Source organism: Camponotus vicinus, unplaced genomic scaffold (genome assembly GCF_025532165.1).
Source record: "Camponotus vicinus isolate PSW18456_S1 unplaced genomic scaffold, iyCamVici1.0 SCAF_13, whole genome shotgun sequence".
In the NCBI taxonomy this organism is placed as follows: Eukaryota; Metazoa; Arthropoda; class Insecta; order Hymenoptera; family Formicidae; genus Camponotus; species Camponotus vicinus.
The window spans coordinates 4,183,405-4,206,619 of NW_028141949.1; the positions used below are offsets into that span (position 1 = coordinate 4,183,405).

General features: G+C 36.7%; 1 protein-coding gene across 8 annotated transcripts in view; it reads left to right on the plus strand.

Annotated features, from left to right (window-relative positions):
- The window catches only part of LOC145963747 (uncharacterized), a 73,207-nt gene that overhangs the window by 46,783 nt on the left and 3,209 nt on the right, over positions 1–23,215 (plus strand). For 6 of the 8 annotated variants that reach the window (XR_014436246.1, XR_014436245.1, XM_083085931.1 and 3 more), the window contains one exon: positions 22,698–23,084. Coding sequence is in view for 6 of the 8 variants with exons in the window: in XM_083085931.1 (XP_082942057.1) it covers positions 22,698–23,084 (387 nt within the window). In the remaining 2 variants the exon portion in view is untranslated. Of the gene's footprint in view, positions 1–21,598; positions 21,719–22,206; positions 22,317–22,697; positions 23,085–23,215 lie in introns of those variants that run through there. The other 2 variants (XM_083085936.1, XM_083085937.1) reach the window with 2 other exon arrangements.

The window sequence follows — 23,215 nt, forward strand, 5'->3', positions numbered from 1 at the left end:
ACTTTGCGGTAAGTCGCCCGCCCGAGAGAAGGACGCGGAGTTTTACGCAAATATTCTCGCATATTGTCGTGTGCCCCCGACGTTTTCTCTGGAAATATTACAAAATGATATGGAACGCGTATAAGTCAGCAGATAGAAAAAAGAATATTGATGGAATGAAAAATTTTTCTCTGTGAGAGAAAGATCTGAAATATAATAAATATTAACAGAATTTAACAGTACATTATATATTGTGTGTATATTTACATATTTAGGCAAAATAAGATAAGAAAATAAAATACAAAAATATTACTATTATATAATTATTAAATTGTATATGTAAGCAATCATTAATTTTATTCGTCAGAAATTAGTTGTTCAAGACTAAATTATACAAAAATTGCTGAAAAAGAAACTAAGACTTCAGGAATTTAATAACATAGTGATAAAATTGCAGGACTAAATTAGCGCTGAATTTTTTCTACATTTTTAGAATCTTCGAAGAGCGAAAACGCGAAACGAATGCAGGCATTCACGCATTCGATATTCAGACTGGTTCCGGCCTCTCCCCGTATCCCGATCACCATAGACACCCGTTATAGATATCACGCGCGAGCCGGGCCCTTTGAACATTGACCATATGGTGCGCCATTGCACGGCTACGATTTATACGCACCCCAATACCGTATCTCGTATGTACGCAACCATAAGATTTCATTAATTACTATTGTCGTAGGGGCGAGCGTCCTAGGGGTGCGCGAGGAGGAGGACTGGAAAGACATAATTACACGTCGGACGCTCATTACATTATTATACACCGTATCGCGGGATCGCAGACTGAAGGTATCGATACACACGATCGATCGTCGACGGAATAGATAGTGTCTCGTAATATCGTGAAGAACCTTACGTTACATTGACGGTGACATTTCGTGTAACACAACGACATATTACACTTTCAGCACTTTCGATTGAATTCTAGTAGGAATAATTAATTATCGTTATTGTTCGCTATTCTGGTACATACGTGCACCAATCTATTCGTGTCGAGGAGGATCCAATCAGTTTCGTTCATGTCATTGTTAATATCGCATGATGTAATTATCTTCACGCATATAATGGAAAATAATATAATATAAAATATAAATAAAATAATATAAGAATGAAAAACAAAATAATAAAATAATATAAAATAATATAAGTATAATAAAATAATATAAGTATGTAAGAAATGCGAAAAAATATGGTGACAGTCCTATACATGATACTTATAGATTAGTTATTAGTATGTATATTAAAATAAATTGTGTCCCGAGAGATTCACCTTCGCTGCAAAACCTGTCGCAAAATCTCGCGCAACGAGATTAACTGTAGTTTCATTATTCGCACCGGTACCCGGCGATATTTCCAGCACTCTTCGTCACTGTCAACGATTTTGCAGTGAGCAACTTAGATAGAAGGATGCGAAGGCGCTGAATTATGCTTAATTATACGGGATACGTGGCAACGCGCTAAAGCGAGAATAATCGCCGTTTCTCTCACGAAAGGAGTTTGCGAGTTAAATTTATGCGGCTAATGGACCACGGCGTGTCAACATCGCTCGCGGCACACAGGGCCGAATATATCCCGCGATTTAATATCGAATCTGTAGGAAATTTGCCTTACAATCTGTTCTTGGATCGAACGCGCGATGTCGCGGAGAACTTGAGGAAGGATGGGAAGGAGGGGGGAGAGGAGAAGAGGGAGAGACAAACGTTTAAGAGGCACTTTCGATGCAAATCCGGTGCACCCTCTCGATGAGTTCCCTTTCTCTTGCTTCGATCGCGAAACGCTATCTAATTTGCCTTCGCGCGCTGCCGTAAAATTTGCTTGCAGCTACCGCGTCTTTTCGCCTCCTGCGATTTTTTTTGACGAAAAAAACCTCTACGAAAAAAGACAGATAATAATTGAACAATTTATGCAGATGCATTTGATCGAATAATCGCATCATCGTTTGTAATGTATATAATTAAATGTACATATATTTCCGACGTATATTATTGATGATTAAATTTTCTCATAGATAAAAGAAATTTTTTTATACGATTATGTGTATTTTTAACATTGTAAAATAGATTAGAGAATAATATATTTTAAAAAGAATGTATAAAAGATTACTTAATATTTGTATTTAAATATTCAAATGCTTAATATGACTTTTTAAATTATGAAAATGTCATTTACAATCATCTCATTCATCTGATCTCAAAATTTGCTTATCATATTTAACGTTAAATATTCAGCAAAATCATCAAATTTATGAGCTCTTGTTAATTTTTTTATTTAATTCGTATGTTTTCCTTGAACTTTTGAGATTTATTTGTCTGGATTGTCTTGTATACAAGAAAGAACTCATCGAAATGTCATTAGTGAAAAACAAACTTGAAACTCGTTGAATAATCCACGCGGTTTGACAATCCCGGAACGCATCGCGTATGCAAAAAGTCGGACGTTCTTAGGCCATACAGGCAATTTCTCGGGAAAGCCCTTTCACGAGCGAGCGGCGGGGCGGCTCTCAAAATCTATTACGTCTTCGACACGTCGCCGTTGGAGGCCCTAACTTATTCATGGACCTGTTGAGGCGTTCAAGATGCGTTTAGGGACGGAGAGTAGGCAGGCGCGCATCCCATCCCATCCCTCTCGAGTCCCGCGAGTAGATATAAGGGTAGTTAGCGCCCTTCGTACGCCGTACGTCGTTTCAGGGGTGAGGGATGAAATCACTACAGTGGCCAAGGACTCGTAAAATTGCCCGTTTAAAATACAGGATGCCATGTCTCTGTGTGTTTGTCGCGCGCCGATTATGCGTAACACAGTGTCCTGCGAATCGTTAACATCCCATAGGATGAGAAGATCGGTGTGTGAAGGAAGAGGGAGAAAAGTTACGAGAACATTGAGCTTTAATGTCTGGATAATACGGGTATAAAATAAATCGTTTCTTTAATAATTAACTGCTTATAATAATAGAAGAACAAACTATTTCTCGTCCGCGCTATTTATACTCGTGTTTCGACAAGATACGTTCTCGATCGAGTGAGGTGATAGCACCGAGGGTTAATGCACTCACTTAAAGATATATAAAAGCATATAACGGAGGGAAAGATTTAGCGACGTGAGTGAAGCTTACTTTAAGCGATATTTAAAGCCCTCTAAATTTATATTTCTCTATAACACATCTCTCTTCTGAAAAATTATCTTATTACACTAATATATTAGACATATACAATATAGCTATTACATAGTATAGTTATTATTATTTACTAATATATTAGAGACGCACACAGTATGCTCTATTATACTCGTCTCTCTCGTAGCCGTTCAATTATATTCCAGAAACATTAGCACATTCCTTGTTAAGCAAAAAATGACTTTATCTATCTGTCATAACTCTAGCATCTAGCAATTTTCAAGAGGCAAGAAGAATAAATTGTGCACTCGAGAATGCAACTAGCCAGCCGGGGAGTCGTTTCGAGAATTCCGCTCGATTATCGGGAGACCGCATCGCATACCTCGCATGACGAGGCATGCGTCGCCACATATAATTGGCCGTCTATGCGTGTCTTTACGCACCGAACTGAAAGAGTGAAGAGGGAATGGTTCGCGGGGGAGAAGGGGGAATCGGGAGGGTGGCTTGCTGCAAGGCGAGGGTGCTGCACGCAACTTAGTAGAACGGTTATGATTCACCTGGGCCGGGACGTTGTTATAGTTACTTAAATGCATCCTGCTTATTCCTCGTTGTATTCGCCATCAACAAACCTTGTATGAGCTGCAATATGATTCTCCAAATCCGTAATCATTATCTCGTGTACTTTTTTCAAATAAAGAAAAATTTCTACAGGAAATGGTCGACATAATCATTTTTTTAAATTTATACTTTAACTTTTACATAAATTTAATGATTAATAAATTTTAAATAACCAAGTAGGTTTTATCTTGATAGAAAATTAATTTTTGAAATATTTAATTATCAAAATATAACTATCAATGTCTATTATGAACAAAACTGAGAGAAAAAAATTTCCGATCTATTGTATTTCTAAGTTATGTATATATTTCGTTTATATATTATTATAAATTATTTTTATTATTTTCTTTTCTCCCCTTTCTTTTTTTCTCTTTTATATTTTATATAAAATTAAATTTCATTTTGGTGAGATTATTTATTCTGTAATATATATGTATATATAATCTAATGTTATAAAAATAATAATTATAAAAGAAGGACCGCGAATTTCGCGATGCTCACCATCGTGAATGAACTCTTGCTTGTACGGCGCCTTGGTCGGGTTCGGGCTAAGAATGATTTCACCCATTTTACGAGTAGCAACAAGAAGCATAAGGAGAAACGAGCAAATCAGTGACGATGACGCCGGGCCGGGGTGCTGGTGGTGGTGTCTAGACGACGTCGTCGTCGTCGTCGTCGTCGTCGACGTCGACAACGTCGTCGTCGCACTGACTCACTCGACACCGACACTCGACGCACACGATGGGGCACGGCTAAATATTGCGTGCGCGCAATGACACACGATGCTTTGAAATAGTTCCACAAGCGACCGTGCGTTGATTCAACGGCACATCCGACTCGTGGGGTAGAAAGAGTTATTGGCGGACACCTAGAAAGCGCTCGGGAAACGGGCCGATAATCCTTCGCGAAATTGTCGATGGCGACGCGATGTCAGCGTTAATGTCAACGGGAAACACGCGAGTAAATTTGATACGAATAATTTTTATGATAAATTAATTAATAATTAATATACACATAAGAGTTTAAAATATGAAATATATGTATGAGTGTAAATGTAGAGATATGAACTGCTGATGATACATAATTAGATATAATTATGGTGTTATTATTTTTATAATATTTTATAATTTTATATTTACATTCTAACTTTATAATTATTATAATTTGGATTTATTATTTTCAAGATGACATTAACATTATTCTTCTTCCGCTGAGTATATTTTTCTCTGCATTAAATATAAAGAATGAATATTTATGATACGTCTTTCGCGAATTTCGTTAGTTAAGACGAGAGCTCACGTGAAAGAGAGCGAGATTAAGGGTCAAGAGTCGATCCGGGGAAACGCATCTCAGAGTGTGCTTCCAGGACGCGACGGTAATAATTTATCGAGGAACTCTATAATTGGACCTTTAATCTCGTTTACGGCGAAGAGATTAAGCGCACTCTGTCAGGGTCGCGTACTCGCTCGAGCGAGAGAAGGCGCGGTGCATTCCGGTGCACCGCCCGCCCGGGACGGGCGAATGCCCGAAATAGAGCCGCGCCGTAATGTCGAGGACTCCCAACATCGTTTCTGGGACATAGTCGATAAAGCGGTCTCTTTCTCTCTCTAAATGAAGAGATGTACTTTAGTCACTTCTCTGCCACTTTATGTCGCGTGCACGATCGCTGCTCGGTTTGATTGAAAGAATGCATGATATACGAAGATCGAGATGCATCGCACGAGGCGCGTATTTTGCATATGTATCTTTCGAATGCATCCTTTAGCAAGATGTTGGCATTTCCTTTATTTATATTTTTTAGATACGGGAGCTTGATATAATATTAAAGTCTTTTCTGAAATTATTTTTTTCATTATATATTATGTCATTTACGGCGCGAAACAATTTATTTGTAATATTTTTGGATTAATTACTTTTCAAAAATTGCGTTGATATATTCAACGCAGCTTATGATTTTTAATTATTACTTTAAATATTATTAAATAATGTTATTATACTGTGTGATTTTTACATAAGATACTTCAAACTTGAAATAAAATGAGAAGTAATTTTGCAATCTTTTTGAACACTCTAAGATAGAAAATCGATTTTAAATTTTATCTATAGGTCCTTGCTTTCTTTAATTATTCTCAATATTAATGTACAATTTTACGAGACGGATACAAGATTTTTGTGCCGCCTTTTTGACACTGAAGTTGTGCACTAATCCTGGGGAGTAACACGCTTGTGCGAAAGGGTTAACCGTGAGTCACATTCGTCGGCCTGTTTCGGCGACGCCGACAATACGAGGGCCCTTGAGTCATAACGCCGCTATCACACGACGCGTGATGCATTGACTCGGGCTCACCGGTGGCAGTGTGTCACGCGACGCGACGCGTCGCGACGCTCTCGCCCAGCGGCTCGTCGTCGCCAACGCGCATTCAGGCGTCGCCGCAAGTCCTACGCGATCTCCGTTCCGGCATCACCCATTCCACCGCACCGACTCTTTATGCGATTTTAAAAGCCTTTGTACTTTATTAACGTATATTATTTCATTTTGATTTTTCCCTGCGTAGATTCGAGCGACAACATATTACAGTTTTTTTATTTATAATTTGTGAACATTTATTTATTTTATTTTATTTATTATTTTATTTTATTTTAATTTTGATATTTTTTTATAGAATTAAGATTAATAATTAGATTTTATATTGCTTTGATATTGGGTTTATAAAGGAGGAAGTAGATGACTCTATAATACATTATACCTTATATGAAATATGCCTAGTGAAGAGGCCCCAGTAGCTTACATAATTTATTTTAAAATTAAAAAACGCGTGTGTGTATAATACGATCATATATTTTATATAATTGCGATAATTATGATCGAATAACTTTGCAACTTCGAATGATAGCTCTGGGGAAACGATGGAAAACGTTTTTCTTTGATGCGTTAATAGCTTTGTATAAGCGCGGCGATGTGAAATTCCCACGCAAACCCAACTGCCTGTTCGCTGGGGGTCCTCCACAAGAGAGAGGAACATCGATGTGTTAATTACCCTCGTCGCCCCATAAGCTCCGGTACTCGGGTTAACGGATATTCTGCCGCATCCCACTCGAACTTTCAAATTCCCACGCCGTGACGGGTCCGATAAATCGATAATTGATAACAAAACGACACGGTCATACGTTATCCCGCTAGAAGTGGTACTTCCGGTCAAGTGGGTTCGATTGTTATTTTAGAAAGATGATAATTATGGAGAATGAAACTTCAAATTTTGCTGACAATGATAGGAATAAATGATAAATGATAAATTTTATTGTTTACTTTATATCTAGACACGAAATGAAGACATACAGGATGGACCATTTTAATGTAAAATTTATTTTCTTATTTTACGAAAAAATGTTTGAGAAACATTATGTCATATTTGATCTTAGATGATATTTTCAAGTTAAAGTTCCATTAATTTCTTTGTAAAAATTATAAGAAAAAGAGTTACACTCCTTAATAAATTAAAATAGAAATATCTCATTATCTTTTATGTGAAAATAGAAACGAATATGTACATATATGATCCCATTTAAAGAAAAATTATAATAATTTTTGACTGAGCTTGAAAACTCGAAAGCAATGATATCGACATTACATCTTTTCCTTATTATTAGTATGAAACAATATTCATCTGAAATGCATAGAAACAAAAATTTTTAAGTTGGAACATTAAAATGGTCTATAAATAATGGTATATAAAGACAAGATATATATTGATTTTTATTACAAAAAAAATGTTTAACAATTGGGAAAAATATATCGAATATAACTTGGATATAAATATAGTGAAATTATAAAATAACAGGGAGGTTCTGTATACATTTTTATTTTTATTTATATTTTTATTTTCAACAAAAACTATATTTGAGAGAAAGCGCTTGTTTAAACTCATAATTTATATTTACCCTCTTTGTAAAATTCCTCGACAAACGCATTCTGAGAATTTATTTCGTTTCCGGAACCAATATTACGCTGCCAAGGTGATTATCGGCGGGTGCGATCGGTTTTTAGCGCGAAAACTCGTGGGACCCGTTATACTTGTGTAATTGTCGCGCCTCGTCACGAATAAGTTTCGGATGGCGAAGGGGTGGAGAAGGGAGAGGGGACCCTTTCGAAATTGCTGACGGTTGATCGGTGATTCATGCCGAACGACGACGACAAGGTGCGGCCGCGTGTCGAACGTGTCCGCGATGTATGCGCAGGTAAAAAGCAGACCATTCTGCACCTGCATCGCAACGGAATGAACGCACTGAATTCTACAGAACTATTAGTGCTACGAGAAAGGGGGAGAAAAGTTAGAATCGAGTGTTCTCGGAAAGAAATAACTCGGGCTGCGCCGATACTTTGCGTTGTATTGCGTTGCGAACCTAATCATCGAGTAGTCATCGTGCAATGTACAATGATACTTCGATAATGCTCGGCCACGTGTTTTCAAGTTTAGTTATAATTTCATATCTCTCTTTCCGAGCTTAATCCTTATCGGCGAAGCTTCATACATGCTAATCTTGTCGTTTAGATGGACATACTATAATCAAGGGTCCCGATGTTATATTTATGGTTGATACGTATTATTTCACATTCATGGCTAATTTATTATTATTATTCAGTAGAAAGTTTGTTACATTAATTTCATCGCGTCTGATAAGGATGACGAACTTATTTAAAAAGTATGGCCTCAAGCTTAAAGTTCTTTCTCCAATTCTGAATATAACATATTTCTCTTTATTTATATTTCATTATTAAATAAAATACCAATATTTTTAAAGTACTTATTATTATAGATAATTATATCTCTCTAATTGTATAATTATATTTATTAATGATTGATTTATTTTAAAAACATGGTCTCAAGCTAAAGTTAATTCCTTTCCCATTGATATAATACATAATTTATTTATTTTTCTTATTTATAATCTGCGCAATCTAAAAAAAGTATTCAAAGTTTATAATTATATGTATAATTAATAATAATTTATAATTATATATAAAATGTATAATTATACATTTCTGCAGTCGTATAATATTATATTATTACAATTATAATGAAAAACGGCTTAAAATAATGCTTTCGCATTAACAAGTAAAACTGATCGACATCGCGAAAATTTCAAATGCCACTATCAATCGAATCAATTACGCTTCCCAGGCTTTTAATTTGCCATTCCGCTTTATCGCTACCTCCATCGTGGCGTCTATAATCACAATCGGACACGACGAGATACAAATTGCCGGTAACTCGCTAAAGCGGGCGTAAATATCTCGGTTGCCTGGCGTACATAGGTATCCCATCTACCAACACTAAAGAGGGGGGCGGAGGCGCGCATACATAATGCCTATGTACTTCTGTCAGCGGCACGCGCTCATTAGAGGCTCGGCTGCTTGCAACGACGGCCTCGGCACATTGTGCGCCCTCGCCACGTCAATGGGAGATCCGAAAGAAAAGCGAAGAATAAAGAAGCCTCCTCCCTCCGCCTGGCGCGCTATGAATGGCAAACCTTGCAATCTGCTACCGAAACTCCGTCCGTCTAATGGGGGTCGACTGCCGACATCTCCTCGCTATGTTCGTCATACCTGGGGCTCGTAAGGAAGACGAATGCGAGGAAGGGTATCTAATGGGAAACCTGTTACGACGATGATCCTTATATAAATAAGGGACTCGTAAGGAAGACGGATGCGAGGAAAGATATCTAATGGGAATCCTGTTACAACGGTGATTCTTGGACGGACTTTGTTCCGCAATTGCTTTCTTCGCGAAAATCTCTCGCATCGGGAGGTATATTTGTTATTAGAGAATTTTTTTTTCTAATATTCTTCCACACCAAAATTCTTTTTATTTTTTTAAATAAACATGTAATAGTTGTGTATAGAGTTGTAATAATAGTTGTGTATAGAATTATATTTTCGAATCAATTAGTAATATCAAAGAATATATTTTTTCATTTCTCATGGACGTTTGTTTATGGGAATTATTCGTCGCTAATCTCGTCGGCATGGATCCGTTTGTCCTGATCGCGCTGTCTATCCGTCCTCGAGCTCGAGAAATATAATCGTCATCGTCCCGGGCTTTCTTTGACGAATAGTCGTCGCGCGCGACTTGATACAGTCGCGCGTTTCCCTTTTAAACGGATTACGGAGCGCAGTATTTAGCTTCGCTATTCAGAAGTCGGTTGCTCGTGCGCAACCCTTCCGGCCGATCCGGCATGAATACGGCAATTAACGCGTACACTTCGAATTACGAGTGCTGCTACTCTCGCGACGCGGGGACGTCGGAGCCGAGAGATTCGCGCAAGAGGAGGAGGGCGAAGGGAGCGAGCGAGAAACGGAGACGCACATACACACACCGTTGGGTTTGATACTGCACAAATAAGCGTCGTATGCGCGTTAATAGGGTTAAACAGACCTGGCGACCCGCGTGTCAGGAAATAGGCTCTCGGAAATAACGAAGTTACGAGAAGTAACTGTCGGAGCGATGCGGAGCGCGTCTGTATATTGCGAGAATATCTCGCGAGAATATCCGGAGGATATTGCGCTTTTGCGCAAGGAAACCTGATTTTTTTATAGAAAGATAAAGATTCAGAATATCCTATCAAATAATTTCTCATTAATGCGAGAAAAGAACTTTTTGATAGACTTTTATATAATTTTCGACAGAGAATACATATATGAATAAAACTATTAATTAAAATGGCTTTCTGAGAAAACTTTTACCAAATTAAAATATATGGGCACAACGCATTTTTTCTATAAAAATGATTAATTTAATAAATATATTTTTATGTTTCATTATTGTGACGTACTTTATGCGTATCGCTCTAAAATCGTGACGCTTGACATTTACCGTTGATCAGCTGGGAGGGAGGCTAAGCATAAAGGTGGAAAATCAGCGGACGTGGCATTGTTTGCGAGCAAAGACAAGATTCGAAGCCGACGTTGGTCGTAATTTAATCAGCTGCATATGCGACGAAGCGAGTATATGCGAGCAGCCGAACTGGCTGCTTGGTTACGCGAGTTTACGCGCGACGCGACACGCACGAGTACACGCACCAGGCGAGCGTGGGTGAATCGGGCACGTGCCCAGCATAATTGCTCGCGGCGACGATTTTTAATATAGCCATTACATCCTGGTTGCCCCTGGAGACAATTACGATTAATGGAACGTGCATTGTGTATCTGATAAATCTGCGTATTAAAGTATTATACATTTTCTTTGGACAAATTTTTGAAAAATATACATATTGAATAGTTTTTATTTCAATTTTATAAAATCATAAAAAAGTTTTCACGCAATTGTATAAAAAATGGCCGTTGCTTCGACATCGAAATCACAATCATTCCTTTTTAATTTCTTCCTCGTGATTTTCTTGCTTGAGAATTTTGCCTATAATATATAGACATGCATTATATTATTCACAATTTCGAATTTATCGGAATTACATCAGCTTGTAGGATCCATTATGATACAAATTTTGCGAAAAATGAAACTATTCGATTTTCTTCGACGACGAGTAATTGGCTTCTTGTGTCCGCCGTTGCATCCGGTCTGGCATAGAGTCATTACCGGTAAACAAGAACGCTATTAAATCGATACGTGCCCCCCGCTGCATGACGGGAATATTGTTATTGCGGAGGACCCGCCGCAATCCCCCTTAAAAATCCTACGGTGACTCACGACCGGTGGTCGCGACCGACGCACGTCGGGCAGGTACTACCCATTTTATCGGGCGCGTTATCGCACCCTCGCCGATGGAGATCCCGCCGCTGAAATGTCCTCAATTTATTACTAAATGTCACGTGTGTGTGCGTGCGTGCCTGCGTTTGCTCTTTGCACGTGCCGTCTGTCGCGTTGCTTTCGCTCGTTTCTACACTTCCTCTCGCGTTCTCACGCTCGTCGAATTCGTAAGATTTCAGATACTCTTTATCACTATCGCTTAAATCTACTACTGATTTATTTAAAATAATAAATGTATTTTTTTAAAGAAGAAATACACAAGCAACGCACGTTCGAGACTCGCGTCTATCCTTTCATCCTGAGAGACTTGAAAAAATTTCGGGGCTTTTTTTATCGCTATAGCGTCATAGCGCACACTATCGGTAAAAGGGAAAAATTTATTTACCATGATGTGCCGTGTACACAAACTCCTCCAAATAGAGACTCTTTGCCCGACGAAGCGTCGATTAATTGACTAATCCCCGACGCGAGGAGCATGTCGGGAAGATACCCCGATAATCGAAAATTCACGACGCGCCGAATACGAGTCCGGCTGTCCGAAATACAGTAATCAAATCAACCCTGTCCCCTTTTTAATTAACCCTCGCCGCGGCTGCTTCGCAGTCAATCTGATCAAACATCGCCAGGCCCTAAACGGGAGCAATGGAGAAGCTCTTTCTCTCTCTCATGCCGAGTCTCCTTTTTTTTCCGTTGTAAATTCACGTCCCGCTGTTTGCTTATAGGGTGGCGAAAGCCACGATGGACTCTCTCGTGAGGCTCTTCCGCCTCTGTGTATATCCGACTCCCTCTCTCCCCCGGTTCTCCCTCTCGCGGGTATATACCTTTCTCGCACGCTATAATACATGGTCCAGGATGAGTCAGTTCCCGGCTACCGACTTGCTGCCGTCTTGCCGCGGGTGCACATTGACACACACGGACGCGAAGCCACGTCGCGGCTCCTCTTTACGCACGTGCGTAGGGTACACACGTGTCGGAATCGACGTGCCCCGCAGTCAGGGAGTAGGACTGTTTCCTTTGATGTTTCCTTCTGCGTGCTCCTTCTTCTATTGATTTTGCGACCGAACGCGATATCAAATTTCGACATAATATCTAGTGGTGTATTCTCGAGGATAGAGTTCGCACGATCCTGCGCCAGCAGATTCGTAAATTATTATCGGGGAAAAATGTTCAAATATATAACTGTATATAATTTGGTAATTTGTAAATTGTTTGTTTCTTTTTTTGAGGCAGATTTGATGATTTTATTTAAAAATTAATTCATTTGAATTTTGAAAAATTAATTTCGAATATTTGAGAATTAACTTATTTCTCAGAATTTATTTGATTAATTTATGTCTTTTCTGCCTTTAAGAAATCAAATATTCGGGAAGGAATCCATATCTGCCATAAGAGTCATATTGAAATAATAATCGACACAAATTTCATCGATATATATAGTTCAATCTCTGTATATCTCCGACAATATATTTATCAAATATTCAGGAATTCTTGGCGAAATTTGTCGGTGATTTCAATATACTCCAAATCATTGTTATACATAGGTATATGCGTTTATTAAATTATATTATAAATTTACTTCATTTTTATTAATATGTTGATAAAATAAGACACACGGCAGAGGGGGATATTTTTCAAATGACAACACGAATCATTTTTAAAAACAAGAAAGAACTTTTTTAAAAATGCTCATTTCCTCTCCTTCCCGAGAGACAATGATCTAAAATAACACAATCCAAACAAATCCCCTAAACGAATATTTACGCGGCGGGCGATGAGGGGGCGTAACGACAGAGCTCGCAATCGAGGCCTGATCCTCCCTCGTCAACGTACCGACACTTTCCGCAACAAATTTCTCTCGCGCGGAGAAGAAGACAAGAAGACGAAGAGAGGAGTGCACGCACCCCCCTCGTTAATCCGGCGCGACACGTGCCGCGCACGCGTGTCAGGATCGCGAATTTTCTGGGTGCCGTAACGTATTGTGCTGTACGCACATCGTTCCTTTTTCTCGACATCGCCGTGCGTATGTGTGCGTGTTATTCTCATGATGAGGTAACCGCGGATACAAGCGTGCGTACACACGAGAGCCGCGCGCGTGCATATCCAGTCTCCGGGGAGCCTCCGAAGGAGGCCACGCGTGTGATCGCTGCAGAATCCTGTGAACTGTTAAATGAACTCTGGAAGGAGGAGTTACGTCGGCGTATGATGGGCGGACGTGGTTTCGGCAGCTGCGAAAAAGTAATCATGACACGAGGTACAGCTCTTCGATCTGTCGAAAAGCTTTCCGGCAAAATCGATCCTAAACGAAGAAGAAAAAAATTTATTTATTTTTTAAATTTAATTTAAATTTAATTAAAAAATTTCATCATTAAATATAAATTACGCCAATCTTATATATTTTACAATAAATTTTTTTTATTTTTGCACGATTTTTTTAGGAGCGATAATAATATAATATTTGTGCGTAATTTTAATCTCCTTTTTTAAAGTTTTCTAGAAACTTGTACGGAGAAATGAAGGAAACGAACATATTGAATAATGGTGGATAATTGATATTGCTAGTTAAAATTGTGGGCGAGATAAAGACTCGCGTTATATGGTAGTGAATCTCACGGACCGTGAAACAGGCCCAAGGGAGGAAGGGTTACTTCTTTAGAGGGAGGGCATCATCGCACATAACACTTCAATGAGTATGATAATGTAATATTGTTGATGGACCGCGGTCACGTGTCGTCTGATTGGCGCGTTATCGAATCGTGGCGTAATCAAATTTTCGAAAATGCAGCATAGTGGTCGGAATGAAAGTATTAAATATTTACAGAAAATATTATCGTGCAATATGAATCATTCGAATAGTGAAAGAAAAATAATACAAATTCGAAAAATTGTCGACATTTTTAAAATTATTATAATTTAAAATATAATTTATTAAAAAATAGTAGAAGACAGAGCAAAACATAATTATGTTTCTATAGACATTCGTGTAAAATAACTTCTTTATTTAATATAATTTTCTTATAAAATAACTTATCCAAAAGTTATACTCCTGATTATACTGATGCATTTAAGAAAATTTTAGCGATGTAAAATTAAATTTTCCCGAACCAATTTTTCTCGATTATAATTTATTGATATCATCGACATATCTATGTCTAAATGGAACGATAAATTTTCGATCTAGGGTATGGTTATTTATCCACAATGCATATCCCTCTATGCGATAATTCGACAGTAAGCTTTGTGAATCAGAGAGGCGCTGAGTCGGTGAATTAATTCCGCGAAATTTACGAACGCGCGCGATATACAACTCAGTGCACGTGTCGTGCAATGTGAAATGGATAAACTCGAGTCATCGGATTTTTATGGGATACGGATCAAGACAAAGAGAAAGAGAGAGAGAAAGAAAGAAGAGCGTGCGTGAGCTGCCATGTAAACCAATTTGCACGCTATGAAGCCCCGGCTAGGATGCTATTCGTTGCATGGGGACGCCGATATATTTCCCACAGGAATTGCCGGCGACCTGCGAGGAGCGGGTTCCCACAGGAGCTCCCCGCGACTATGGGAACCCATGCAGACCAAAGAAGATTCGTGAATGCCTGCACGAAACAATGGAGGGGGAAGGGATTCTTTCACAATTGAAAAGCGTCCGATGATGGGCTCGATGATGATCGAGAAGGGGGTGTCCAATTGTTGTTATTTATGATTATGACTTTTTGTATACTCGATCTTAAGCTTTAAGTCTTGCGTTACTTACGAGATTTCGAGAATACACATTATTATTATTTAAAAATTTTTGTAATATAAAAAGAAATTAAACTTTTTTTATAACAAATGATAAAAGTTAATTATAAGTACAAATGTTAAAAAATAATGACAAAACTTGAGACTTTAGAAAGTTACGAAATTAAATTATTCTTGAAATTATAATTTGGATATCCCATAGGAATTTCTTGTATCTGATAGCATGCAACAATTGTTGTATTTTCTTCTAATTTATATCTCTTATGATATTTTGAAACCTATTATGTTCAATCGTCAGTATTATCTCGCTCGCGAAGCAATAATAATAATGAAATAGAAAGAGAGAAAGGGGAGAGGTAATCCGAAAATCGAAGTAGGATTGATTCCATGGAAGTTCGTGATATCCGATACTGACCATGTATACAGAGCGACATACGAACCTTCATTGGTTTGCACATCAGTCACTCTAACAATAAGTTCCCTTGTCATGCAACTAGCCATAGACTTGTTGCGGAAATTAATATGTTACAAATATACTAGGAATATTTAATTTATGAAATGTTCATAAATGTCGCTACATAATAATTACAAGCGTTATTAATACACACATATATATTAATGAGATTTGCGTAATTAAATTAAATTTTTGTCCGTTATTATTATTATGATTATTAGTATAATAAGAAAATATATATAATTTTTTAAAATAATGATCTTGGACGTTGTGTGTACATTGGATAAATTGAAATAATAAAAATATTTTTTTATTAGATGCGAGCTTATTCTTGTCAGAATCATATCATTTTGGCATATATTTTTTTATAAATATCTTGGAAAAATTGATTCAATTGGCGTCATAAATTAAGATTTAGAAAAAAATTTAAGCTATGTTGCCTTATGTTGGAATATAAAATTTATGTTGTATGTGTGCGTGGATATAAAAATACATCAAATAATGTCTCTTTCTCTCGTAATGCACCTTTTTTTCCTTTTTTATTCTCATCACGTCGTTCAATAAATGACGACGTGCGAATCAAAAGTACAAGCGCGAATAATGTAATCCGCCCACGCATGCAGATTAGGCGAACTTTGATGGCCGCGAAATGGCAATAATGCGGCGCAATTTTGCAAGAAATCGCTAATTGAAACGCTCGCTCGCGCCACGATTCTAATCGGCCGCATTTGCATCTGGTTATATATTCGTTATAGGAAAACCTTGCTCTTATTGACGTTTAAGTCATTAGAGAAACTTGCGCTGAGTCGGACTCCAATGCAGATCGTGAAATGCGACATTTATTTCTCCACGCGATTATTATGTTACAGTATGTAAAAATATACCGCGCTTAAGCCGTAAGAATTTTACTATAGTAAAGATATACATCGAATTACAAAAGAGGCGATCAAACAGATCATTTGCTTGAGCCTTTCGAAAGATTATCTATTTCCTCGGGATATTAAATATCTCCCGTTAAAGTAAAAAAAAAATTAAAATTGTAGCCTTCTTTTAATTAGAATTTATGATTACTTGAATTTATGAATACTTTTTATTTATGTCGCAATATTGAAATTAATCAACTAGCAAAATGAGATCTCATAATCGATATTTATCGTAACGAAATCTGTTTCTTCCTGTCTTATTGTTGGTTGATTTTATTTTTTTTTTTAATTTTCTACGTCAAAAATCGCCAACGGCATGACGCAGGGACAAATACAAAAGCGAAATAACGGAATAAACATTAGCATTCGAGACTCGACGGTCTCTCTAAAGCGCGACTGCGAAGTGTAAGCGCGAATAATGTAGTCCGCCCTCGCATGCAGATTACGCAGTAACACCGGCGGTAACGCAAGCAGTAATGCCGCACAATTACATCGTAATAATTAGTGATTAGGCGTGCCGTTGGGGGAGAAAGAGAGCGACGTAGGGTGGAGGAAGAGGGCGAGCCCGTTGCTTGCGACTCGAGTGTGACTTAAGTATTATCCGGGCCAGCCAGTCAGCCATTATACACCCCACTCTGACGTTGTGCTACTCGCCATTCGATTCCTTGTAATTGATACCGACTGGACGCCTTATCTGAATTGCCGCGGCCGAACAATTTCACGTAGCCAACCGGGACGGGAAGGAAAGCGACTTTTCCCCGCGCGCGATGCAATTGCACCGGTTAGTTATTGGTTACCGGCACCACTGGTTTCGCCGAACGATATATGTCCGAGACAATGCAAATTGCATAGCTCGATTCGCTCTTGTCCGATAAAAAGATATTAATGTTAAAAAAAAGCCAAGAGACTTACTTGGAATTTCAACCGATTATTGTTCCGGTCTCTTACGGGAAGATTTTCGATAAGCAGTTACACTTTGGAATAATACGACTTAAACATGTAACTCTAACACATCAATTTTTATGGAGAGTTATTATAGAGAATCATCTTACTATGGAGAAATATACATGTCGAATGACATAATTTTATGAGAGAATTAATTTCAGCATATTATTACATTTGAATAATAAAAGGGGATATCTTGCGCATATGTGGAAAAGGGAGCGCGTGTTTAAAAAGATTTTTTTATTTAAAATATTCACATAAAGACATACTTTTCTTCCTCGCGAGAAACTTCCGACAAACTTCCACGAAGTGGCATGAATGTAAACGCGTACTAAAATATATTCTTTGTATGTAAATTGCTGCAGTCATTAATAATGTATACGTCAAACGAGAAACTGTCGATAATCGTGCGAGTCTTTCCGAGTGAGTGTATTAAATCGCAAAATTGCAGACTTCGTCTCGTCATCGCCACGCGACCTTAATAAATTACCGGGTACTCCAAGGGTGTCGGCTCGTTACTCAAAGTTCTCGATGACGATGCCACGCCGAGGCATCAAAACAGGGACTAATGGACCGTTGCATCGGGTGGCATAAAAAAAAGATGAGGGACGAGCACCCTCGGTATGGCCCAAGTGTCAGAAAACGCTCTCGTGGAGCCAACTGTGTCGGTACGCTCCCATGCTCGGCATAATTGTATCGATACCCTTCTCTCTCCTCTCTATCTCGCCCATACTATTCGTATATTGTTCGCATTATTCTACTCGGGATTAGACGTACGATCTCGATGGCATTTTTTTCTTTCATCAGGCATCGACGGATTCTTATTCAAATTATTTCCATTATGGCTACAATGATACACGATTGTCGAGCATAAGAATGTTTATTTTTGAATAACATGATGCAATAATATTCAGATATTTATGTCTTATTCCTAATGTCCTATTCCTAAATATTGCTAATGAAAGTTTTATGTAATTCAATTAAAAACAGCTATCTCTCCTTCTTCATATTGAATTAGATGGCAATACAATTCTGTGTGTGTATCGATTTATTAGATCAATCCTGTAAACATATTTCCTTTGGTCTATTTGGAGCCGAATTTTCCTCAACGACAATGTCGCATCGTTTGGATTATCGAAAAGATACACACACACATGTATACGACAGTTTGCGGGAGTGATTACTTACCGAGAAACGTATTATCGTCGACCACAAAGCACATTTCCCTTACCCTCTTTTCTTTTCTACCAAGAAATTAGGGGGAAGTGTAGGCACAGGACACATAACGTCGCTCGGATTGACTTTGCGCGTGCAGAAATAAAGAGAGAGAGAGAGAAAGAGAGAGGAAGAAAATTAATTTTTCAATTATACTTATATAATATTATATAATTATAATTATTATATTCAGAGAATGTGTGATTTAGAAATTTAAAAAATTAAAGATCATGAAAAATGAATTTATTTTTTTTATTAAGACTTTAAATTAGCAAACAATAATTCATGGTTAAGCTCATAATTAGCTTTATTTTTACATGAAAAGAATTAATTTTAATTAAATTTTATTTCGAAGGGATTTGTGTAAAAAAAAACTTCCGTCTCATACATGAGTTCGAAGTCGAAGAATGCACGCATGAAACGTGTAAAAGTGCGAAAGTTGGACGTATGTAAATGAGTTCTTGTTAAAAAACGTCATATCCTTCGACTTAAGGAGAAACTAAAAAATAAGAAGAAGAAATTTTTCTGTAGCTCGCATAAACGACATAACGAGACTTTGTTCAATTTGAACCTCGGTTTATACGATCAATAAGTGGAAAATTATCCCCCGAAGGATTCTATTTATAAATATTATGTATATATGTGTATCATTATTTTTAGAATTAAGTTTATGTTTCTGAGTTTGTGTTCGTTTTATAAAAGATATCATTATTTCAAACATATGCAAAATATGAATACACATACATAGATATATAATCAAAATGTATAATATTTAAATATATATATTTTGTGGTATTAGTCTTGAAATTAACGTTAGAATTCTTTCTTAATGTTAGAAAATGTGAATCACACGTAAAGTGACCTTTAAAAGCAGACAAGAAGTAAAGCTCGAACAATTCTCGCATGTGCAACCTTTGACTGTAACCCAGATTATGTTAATCGAACGCGATCTGCACATATACACACACGTACCGGTATTTATGTTAGTAATTTCATCGCTTCGTACGATCTGCCGCGGTGCGTTTATGTGCACGCTTCTTTCGCGTACACGTATTTTTGCATGCATGCGTCTTGACTCGGCCAGATACTCACCAACGAGGTGTCGTTTTGTATCGCGAAATGAAAAATTCAAAGTTGTTCGATGAGAAAATAGCCATGATATTCCATCAACTAAAACTTAGCAGTAGAGAGGTACGCTTTCTTAGTTTGAGAAATATTCAATAAAATATAACAAAAAATAGAATATGAGTCGCGCATGAATCATTTCATTCATGAATCACTTGAATTTTCCATTTAATTAATTTAATTTTATGCGATTATCTACGATTATTTTGAATGTTATTTAATTAATTTCCCTCGCTTATGTAGATAATTGCATTGGTTGAAATGTAATTGTCAAAATCATATTTATTCAATATAAAGCTTACATCTAATGCCAATATTAAATAACCAATATCCATCGTTGATTCAAAATGTGCTTATTTAATTTGGAGTTTTATCTATTTTATCAGGAGATGCTTATTGATTTGATTGTTTTATATAGCACATAAAAATTAGCTAACCACATTTTGTATTGAAAAAGTCCTTATATTTTAATTAGAAAAATATATGTATATATTTTTTCAAATATTACAAAAAAATAATACAATCTTTTGCTGAGCATTTAGCTTTAACTTTCGATGAGTATTCGGAATTTCGGGAATAACGATCTCTCGATCTCATGAGGGTGGACGGGCATGCAACAAGTGCTCGGAAGAGGAGGCGAAGCGCGGTTAAAAGTGAGGAATGAGGGTGGTGGTAACAAGAGTCGGAGGGCAAGGGTGAGCAGGACGGTGAAGCGATGAACCTGACACGAAAGTGGTCGTTCAACGGACCACGCAAATATACCTGACATTACAAAACTCTCGAAATATCCGCAGCAAGCATATTGACGAATAGTATTCGATTGAATCTTGTGTACGCGATTTGACATATACATATATACTTTTCAAGTATTTGGCATAATTAAAGAACTATTATTTAAATTGATAATTTCAGTATAAATTACTTATGAAGTTTATAATATATCTTATTTTTTATGTAGATTCTCTGTCTGTAAAATGATTATTAAGATTTAAAGCAATAATAATAATACATGTATTAAAATACGTGGCATATAGAATTATAAATAAGATTCTCTGTCTTGAGCGAATTGTGAATGGTTTAAAATGAACTTAAGCTGCATCTAAATTTTCGCAATTATTCGATTATTAACGTAAAGAAAAGCGATAGATTTTTAAATTCTCTTTTAGCTCTCCCATTACTTCATACGTAAAAGTTGTCGGGTTGTGCTTGATGAAAACGGAATGCTGTGCGCAATAATGGAAGAGACGACCGATAGCGAACCATTAGTGGCGACCTTTATTAAATGCGTAGACTAACTAGCTCGGCTATGTGATGAAGCATTCCGTTGCACATGACTTAACACTACGACAGTCGCAGTGCCGATGATTGCACGGAGAATTTCATAGCAATCTGCATGCGTACATCGCCGCGGGTTCCCCTCAATCACGTTCTAATGAGACGTCGATTGCGCTATTCAACAGAATTTAACTCTTTCTTTTTTATTTCTTTTTATAGAAATCGCGAGATAAATTATTATACGCGCAATTAAAAGAATATAGAAAAATTCTTTTCCTCATCCAAAAATTTATATTTTATTTAATTTCATATTTATATGTATTCGATTTTATCTATATTTTTTTGGAAAGTTTTATTTTGCAACGATTATAATTATCGATATTTTCCGAAATATTAGCGACTCGCGACACATTTAAGGCGATTTAGATATAACGTAACTTTGACAGACCGCGCGATTTTTCTTTGCTGCCTTCACCCTACATCCCGTACTAAATCTCAGTATCACGAAAGTCGTATAGAGGTAAATCGGCCTGATACTTAAATATCAGTAATTTCAGTAATTTTTGAATAATGATTTTGTGTTTACGTAAATTAACCTATTGGTGTCAAATGAATTGTGAACCGAATATCCCATATTTGCGATGATTGAGGATCTTAAGTTTATTTTGGCTGTCGAATTACAGTGATATCTAAAAAATATCAGATTGTATTACATTCGAATAAAAGCGGATATAAAATTAATTGAATAAAAAATTTTCGAGAAGGTTATTATATTTCTTTTTTGAGTCAATAATTATATTTTTACTAATTTAATACTTTTACAATCTTATAGTAGTTTAATCTCTCTCTTTATATTTCTAAAACTTAAAATATCATTAAATCATTTTTTTTATTATAGTAATGAGTCATAAAAATCGTACTTTTATAATAATGACTTATAATATTGACTTATAATTTATTAATATTGTAATGTAAGAGAAAATATATTATGTTCTATTATTCGGAAAGAAATATTATTAAGTACGTACAAGCTTGAAAGCGCTTAGTAAACATATCATGGATTTCGAAGATTTCGAAAATGGATATTCAGCTTTGAACCTCTTCAGCGTCGCGTATATGTAAGTTGATTAATGTTTAATTGCGGGTCATTATAAATCGATTTTGAAGATTAGTCGAAGAATAATAATTTAAAACAATATTAGACAAAATTAGATAAAACTCAAAGATATAAAGATTTTATTTTGAGATTATGAAAAAATTATAAAAAAGGTGAAAAGAGGTAATAATCCGAGAATCTAATCTATCTGATTTATCCGAAAATTTTAACATCTCGATTTTTAAAAATCTCTATTTTTAAAAAACTATAAATTAAGAAACTTACAAATATGTAAATTCAAACCTCTAAATTCTTGTAGAGATATTTAAAACAATTCGAATGTGTATGTGTTTAAAAATCTAAGAATGCACATTCAGCAATCTAATTATATTATTATCAATAGCGAAAACAGATTTTCCCAAGACACGCAATATCGAGTACGTAGATCTCCACGTAAGAAACTCAGAATAACTCGAATGTCGGCGTCGCTCGTGATCGATCAGCTGAAAAACGGCTTTCGACGTCCCGGCGATTTCACACCACGTATGCGAACGCGTCGAAATTGGCGTCCGGAATTTTTGATGAAATACTTGCGCGATAATCAACGCGATTATAACGAGAAATGCACCATGATAGTGCAACATCGTGAAAGAAGCTTTGTTCCCGAAACGCCCAAGATTTGTTCCATCGGTTTGCATTCCAGTTCGCAAAGTTTAAATAATAGCAATGATCTCTCGAGTTTGTACGACGCAACAAGAAATTTTAAGAGGCGTTTTGATATCGTTCTCAGGTGATACATCTAATATTAATGATGTATTTTTTGTATAATTTGATTTAAAATATTTTAAGCGTTAATTCAATATATATTTTATTTCTTGCAAACATATTTCTTCTGTATAAAGATAAATCTGTTGAGATTAA